At 28.7% G+C, this 7,878-nt stretch overlaps 1 protein-coding gene across 1 annotated transcript; it reads left to right on the plus strand.

Moving 5' to 3' along the window:
- The first annotated feature begins 3,085 nt into the window (after positions 1 to 3,085).
- On the plus strand, positions 3,086 to 3,532 carry LOC132934121 (uncharacterized). The gene has a single exon (XM_061000395.1). The coding sequence runs from the start codon at positions 3,086 to 3,088 to the stop codon at positions 3,530 to 3,532; it is 447 nt and encodes a 148-aa protein (XP_060856378.1).
- Positions 3,533 to 7,878: the final 4,346 nt, after the last annotated feature.

Genomic DNA, 7,878 nt, shown 5'->3' on the forward strand with positions numbered 1-7,878 from the left:
TTTTTGATTACAGAATAACATACCTACGTGGAACCTTGCTGTAATATTTCAATCCTTAGCTATAAAAGTTGAACATATTATACATTTTTAACTACAAAAGAAGAAAAAAACTAAAAAAATGATGTACTTGAAGACATTTTTTTTTTGATTAAGGTGGATAACCTTATAAGGAATCTTGTATTATATTTTAGAATCTTAGATTTAAAAAGAAAAAAATGTATGAATTTCTAACTCAAAATAATTTGCACATTTTTGTGATTTTAATGTAATTGTCAAAATTTGAACTTTAAATGCTTATAAAAAAAATTGTGACATTTATAGGAAAAAAAACTAATACAATTGGAAACTGAAAATCAAAACAAATCAAATATTTTGAAAATTTGTTTATAGAAAATGCTAATACAAACAACCAGTAAAAATTTTAAAATGGGTAATATGGGGGAGTACATTGTACAAGTATACAAGACGGTACGGCATGATATTTATCGTTGTATTAAAACTAAACACATCTTCCAACAGTGACTTATTCAAAAACAATAGGTACCTACTACCTACACTCGATAGTCGACACCTAATAAATAAGAGAGCGGTTACGCCTACTACCCCACTTTTAGATTCTGAGCGAAGCGATGAATGTATTGATTTTACAATGATGTGTTTTTTTTAAATATTTTTTTGTGTCTGTTATCACCTTTTAGGACAGTAAAAGTGCTTGGATTTTTTTCAACAGTAACTTTTCTAATAAGAAATGAATCTAGTTGGTACTTTTGAAGGTCGAAAGTAAAAATTTCTCAGGAGTTTTACGCAAAATCTGTTTTGATTTTTGTTGCAACTCTTAAACAAATGACCGTAGGTACATGAAATTTTGACTGAATGTTTATATTAGCATTTTCTATACACCATAACATTTTCCAAATATTTTGACTTATTTTGAGCTGTTTACGGACATTTTCAGTTTCCATTTTTTTTAGTTTTTTTTTCTATAAATATCAATACAATTTTATCTGTTGGGTAAAAAAGTTTGAAAATTTAATAGAAGGCTCGTAGGTTATTGCTTCGAAGGCAGATGAAAAAATTTAAAAATCCTTAGTCACAGTTTTTATTTACAACCATTTAAAGTTCTAATCTTGACAAAAGACGGAAAATCACGAAAATTAGCAAATTATTTTGAGTTGAAAATCCATAAAAATTTTTCTTTTTAAATCTAAGATTTCAAAATGTAATACAAGATTATCCATAAGTTTGTCATAAATTTAAAGGCTCCTGATATATCGTTCTAATAGCAGTTAAAAAATATTAAAAATACATAAGCACAATTTTTTTTTATAAGCATTTAAAGTTCAAATTTTGACAAAATGTATAATTTAATAATTAATTTGTAGTTAAAAAATATAAATCTTTTGGCTTTTGCAAATACTATAAAACAATTAATAAAAAAAAATAGGGTAATTTGGTGTCGCTCTGATGTACAGTAGATTACAAGTAGGTCACTATATTTGATTGTGTTAAATTTGATTTCAATGATGTAAACCATTGTGTACAAAAAATGATTCTGAGAAAAGCCGGTCTGTCGGCCTATAATATTACTAAATATTTTTGGTAGTATGATTGTGGTTTAAGTAGGTAATTTATTTTACTATAAGTCAATGATATAACAGTTGTTTAAATTGATTTTTTCCAAAAAAATTACATTCGAAAATGTCATTGTGTGTATGAAATATAATAATATATCTAAAATTTCTTATACCCATCTACAAATAACATTTTTACATTACAACAAAAGATTTAAAATCATTACTCTCGGTTTTAATATGTAATTTTGTCTACATTTTTACATACAATTTCTGTACAGAATGACTCCGCTCGGTTTCTAAAATAGTCAGTACAAACCTCGATCACTACAAAAATAATAATATAGTAAACATCAGATTGTTATATAGCCTATAGGTACCTGCTTACCCAACTATAGTGGATTTCTATTATATTTTTAATAGGTATAAGGATAAGAAAATATAAATAATAAAAATAATAACTTAACATAATATAATATATTATATACAATAATTTGTAATAATGAGTTGACAAAAGAAAAATTTTTCGCATACATCGTTGTTTAAGAAAACGTAATTTTTATTAAACTATAATTATTATTGTAAAGTGATTGGATGTTTAAATTCACTATTTTTTTAAATTAACATATTTAAAAGAAAGATTTGTTCTTCTATATTTTTGAACTTACTCTTATATTATTGGAGGAACAACATATTGCACTTAAATAATACAATTTTATTATTATAAATTTTATGGTTTTCATCATCTACATCTCTATTTATAATAATATGTATGACTTTGTAACGAGTTTCTTAATTTCAGCCCCATTAACACAAACTAATGGTTCATCATTAATAAGATTGAATTCAGTTTTTATTTAAATAAGGTTTAAGGTCCCACACGAAAATTTATTCAGACTTAGGACTGACAACTTAAACGTAGTCTAGTATTTAAAACTTTAATAAATAAAGGTCCAAATTGGCTCACTTATTAGTACAAAACCACCGATAAGAAAAACCCAAAATACCTGATGAAATATAACATTTAAGGTGCCGATTATTTAATTTTCCCTACATTTATATGATCCATAGACCTCATGCATTGTTTGTTGTGTTCTGGTCCATTATCGAAAGCAGATATTCTGTCGTTTAATTATTTCAAGGGAAAAAGTTTTACTTCTTTTAAGTGGCTTTTTAAACTAAAACTCTTAATGTATTCAGCACAGCCATCCAACAAATCATGAATAATATATACATCATAATAATTTCATTCAAATATAATTTAGGTAATATTAATAAAATTAATTACATTTTTTAAAAAAATATTAAATTTAATAAAATATTTTGTATTTTTGGACTATATGTCCAACTTTTTTAAAAATTGACTTTTTGACAGATTACCTTATTCTACATATTTAATATGTATGCATTGCATGTTTACAGACGCTCACTCGACACATTGCGACTCGTACGAATATCAGGCGAACTGCTTGGGATATTTACACAACATGTGCTGTACCTACCTGCCAATAAAAATGAAAGCAATATATTCTGTGGTTTTTTACATATCGTTAGCTATTGCATTATGTTCACCCAATGTTTCCATGTTTTGTGGAAACGATAAACAGATCGAAGATTTACAAACGGCGTTAATGACACAGGAATCTATTTACACGGTAATGACAACACTGAGCGCAATACCTGTAACCGGTGCGGCGTTAACGTTGGCGCAAGTGATGATATCTGGCCAGTTTGCTTTGCATTTGAATGGTGTATTTGAAGAAATGGGCAGTTCATTGAATAAGGATCATATAGACTACGGACAGTGTTCAACAATCTTGGAAGAAATCGTAACAGCATCCACAATCATCAGGTCAACTAGTCATGGGTTCTCTTTCGTGTCATTGATACCGGGTTTAGGTTTGGCACTTTTACCTCCGAGGTTAGGTGGATCGATAACTGCTATGTTACTTATAAAATAAAGATTAGCATTTTGGCAAAAGACCGGTTGCCAATATGCTACAACAAGAGATTGTAATTTATAGGAGAATCAATAAATATATCTTAATAATATGATTTGATTGTAAACAATAATAATAGTTTTATCATAAAATAAATATTCTAAATTATACTGTATTATGATTGATTTAATTTATGTTAGAAGTTAGTAAATCTACTTTTCACGTGTATATTCTTAACTATTTAATTTAGAACACTGGTTGTATACAGTATCATAGTAGTCAGTACAAAACGTATATCCGTATTATTATATAATTATTTTTATTTATTATGATGTCCTAGTTGCATTTCTTGATCTGAGAATAGTTTGGTTTAAAAGTTTAGATAATATGTATAATATAAGACCATGTGGTGATTCCACTTAGGTACTGATCAGATATATATATTATTATTTTCACGACGCGAACGTTTGTATTCATAGGCAATATTATATTATAATGGTCAGGTCATTAGTCTCGGATGTAAGAATGAAATGAATGGAATATTTTATAAATTAATAGGTAATGATAATTCAATCTATTCTGTATTTGTATATTAAAGCTGTAAAAGCATAAGACCCTGGTCCAAATAGTATTTATGACTGTCGTGGTCAAACACCTTTAGAGTTTTACCACGGATAGATTTTTTAATATATTAATCTCATATAATTATTCTTCTTTCATTTACTAAATATATTTGATTTTTAGTTGTAGTTAAGTAAGTTAAGTGGTAACATCAAATTCCTTTTTCAGCTTCGTGATTGCAGACTCTTAGTACATCTTTAGGTGGGTAAGTTAATTTTCCTTTGCTCTATATGGAAATCAAACACGTAAGATGTCCAGTTGATTCTGTAAAAGCATCACAGCAGCTAGTACCTACAATGAATAACTAAGTCCGGGGATATAACTTGTAGTGTCTTCTACTAGTTGATTTGAATTGATCAGTCTATTACAAAAGTCTTCAAAATTTTTTGAATAGAATTTGATATATTTATATGTGGGCATGTGGCCGAACATAACTTTAAAATTACTGTAGTCTGTAAGCTATTAATTATTGAAAACACTCTCCTGTAGAATTAATAATTTTTGATAAAGGTACGTTCCTCTGGTACTATCAGTAGGTACTATATTACTAACACAATAGGCAACAAGAAATCTTGTCTAATTGTGACAAAATCATTGTATATCTGTTTTCGAAAATTTTCTGCTGTCCTAAATGTGCTGCCCGTGGCGATTGCCATTTTTCCTGTACCCTAAATTCGCCACTGGGTATAGGTAGTTAAAATCATCATTTACGAGTTTTGGTCTAAAAGGAGTTGAAATTATATGAAATATAATAACATTTATGATATAATTTTTCGTGACTTCGGGAGGATCTTTTATTTATATAGCAGGGGTCATCAAATGGTGGCCAACAGACAAGAAAAAATAAAATAAAAACCCACAATATTAGGTATAAGGTTCTAGAGTTGAATTTTAATTTTTTTTTTCATTGGTTTTACCGACGTTAGCAAATTTTACGGCTCTTGAACAACTTCCAGATTTTAGTCAATCAAAAATATTAATTGGTTACCCCTGGTGTGTAGTATATAGGTACTAGATTTCTAGTACAAACTGTCCTGGTTGTGAAATGTACATTCTACCAGTGCGTATAAAATGTCCACGTTATAAAATGTGTACACTTTATCTGGCCGTACAAAATGTCCGCGATTTGAATTTTTATAGTTCGACCGTACAATGTGACCTAGAAATCTGGAACTATGTATTTTCGTCTCTAGATTTTAAAATACTAACAATATATAATTGTTTCCATTTCCCAAAGAAAAACCCATAAAGTATAGGTAACGATGTAGGTACTTATTTGAAACAGCTTATGTAACTTAACCACAAGTAATTTTAATTTAGTGATAACATTATGAATTAATCATGATTAAATAAGTATGTCTTTTTTAGTTTAAATTATATTATTTTTTTAATGTATAGCCATCCCGGCCGGCGTGTCCGTGAGATTCACAGCAGTATATTTATCATGTAGACAATTTACTTGCGTTAAGATCACAGACCCCGTGTGGTTTGTATGTTAGTGCATCATTTAACTCTAAAGTATCAAAGTTCTACCAGATTTGTAGTTTTTACTTAATTTAACCTACGGTGAATTAATAAAATCCTAACCTAAACATATTTAAATCTGATGGATAAAAAAAAGTGGGTGTCGCTCTTCTGTACAGTAAGTTACAAGGGCCTCCCGTGGTGAGTTAGATTCACAATTAGACCAGGCCTATTGGTATTCACATGTACCTACCTAAAAAATACAGATACTAGCATATTCTTATGTGAAGCGATTGGAGACCAACTTAAAAGAAATATAATATATATCATTTCGTTATAATTTTAACTTCGAATGCTCATTAAAAACTTCTATGGATTTACGATTACGCTATTTACGCTTTGGAATTCCAGTAATAAATACTTATGAAGAACCTTGTATTAAATTGTCAAGCTTTTCATGTATTATTAACAACTGTCAATCATTGAAAAATAATTATTAGTTAGATTTCAATAGATGAGAAACCTCTCTACCATGCAATTTATGTAAATTATATTAATACATTTATATTATTGAAATGAATTTCTGAATACAATTATAATTCTATAAAAATGATATAACATAATATTCTCCTGAATCCTATTATGTGATGCAATTGGATGGTAACAAATTATTCAAAGATAAATTGTTTATTTGTTAGGTAACATATTCAAGGGGCCTGAACGTGACCTGCTTTTTTCCTCAAATATATGCCGTTCGGGAAAAACTTTTACGCCTCGTAGTAATCGATATTTTTATTTTTGTTTTTGGAAAATGGAATTCTAGGCTTTTCTATTTCTAGGCGACCATATAAAGGAATTTGAATAAGACCAATTCGTTCAATCTTTTCATATTTTTATTCTATGTTTGTTTTAAGCAATGAAAATAAAATTCGGTCCTGAAAAAATGATCCTGTTTCTAACAAAAAATAATTAATGAAATCAGTCCACTCGACGATCCCCGTATGAGTTTATCCTGTAAAGGGTGTTTTGAGCAAAAATCACACTTTTCATTTTTGGTCGACGGTGCTGTTGACATGTGCCTACAATGCATGTACAGAAAATGTGTAGATAGAATACAATCACACGCACACTAATCATCATTGACGACTGACACAAGCCATGGACGGCGGCACCGATATTACATTTTTCCTAAATCTTGCCCCTTATTACTGACACATGAACAGGCTCCTTAACTTTTTTTGTTTTGTGTTCGTATTAATAATTTAATGTGCCTATAACATATTATAACAAGAAAAAGAAAACCAAATAACAATCGATACATTTTGTAAACCTATATGACGTATAAAATAACATAATAACAACGATTACAGACAAAAAATATAATCAACCTCACACTAATGATCATTGACCACTAACACAAATGCCATGGGCAGCGGAACCGAAATTACATCTTTCCTAAATCTTGCCCCTTATACACACGAACAGGCTCCTTAACGTTTTTTGTTTTGTTTTCTTATGAATAATTTATAACATTGTGCCTATAACATTATATCTTTTTTGTTATACTTAATATATTGTTAGGATAATTATAATTTAATTTAGAATTATGTCCGTTACCTATACAAATAAATATATAACTAATATTACCACAATTGACCAATTACGAGGATATGAACCAATTCTATATCACCTGCTGAGTATGTTCAACATTTGATTAACATTTATAATTGTATATGACAATTTTTAGGTATATAACCGGAGCTGACATCTCCATAATGCGATATTTCTATCAATAAATTATCACGCTCGTAAATTATAGTGCACATTTTGTCACCCCTCGATTATTGAGAAAAGTATAGGGAATTTTTAACCTATTATAGACCTCTGAAAAGTATTAACTATATCACATTTTCTACCATAAAACCATCCCCGTAGTTTAAAATCGAAATATTTTTTATCGTGTATAATAAACACTGTATATACATTCTGAAAAACGATTGTATGCATACATTTGTGAAATATCACATAAGTTTAAAATCTATTCTATCGACGATTTGCTTAAAAAAAAACCAAAAGTTTTAATAGAAACATAGTAAATTTACCCTCAACCAGAAAATGAATCATTAGCAGTATATAAACGAAACAAATGTTTTCACGATGAACTAGTCGAATTAGGATGGAAGTATTACTGATCACAATCTATATAAATCATTGTTTACGTCGATAAGCGTCATTCGACCATTATGAGACATTTTTATCATATTTATTTGTATTGTATATTA

This window comes from Metopolophium dirhodum, chromosome 1 (genome assembly GCF_019925205.1).
Source record: "Metopolophium dirhodum isolate CAU chromosome 1, ASM1992520v1, whole genome shotgun sequence".
Taxonomy (NCBI): Eukaryota; Metazoa; Arthropoda; class Insecta; order Hemiptera; family Aphididae; genus Metopolophium; species Metopolophium dirhodum.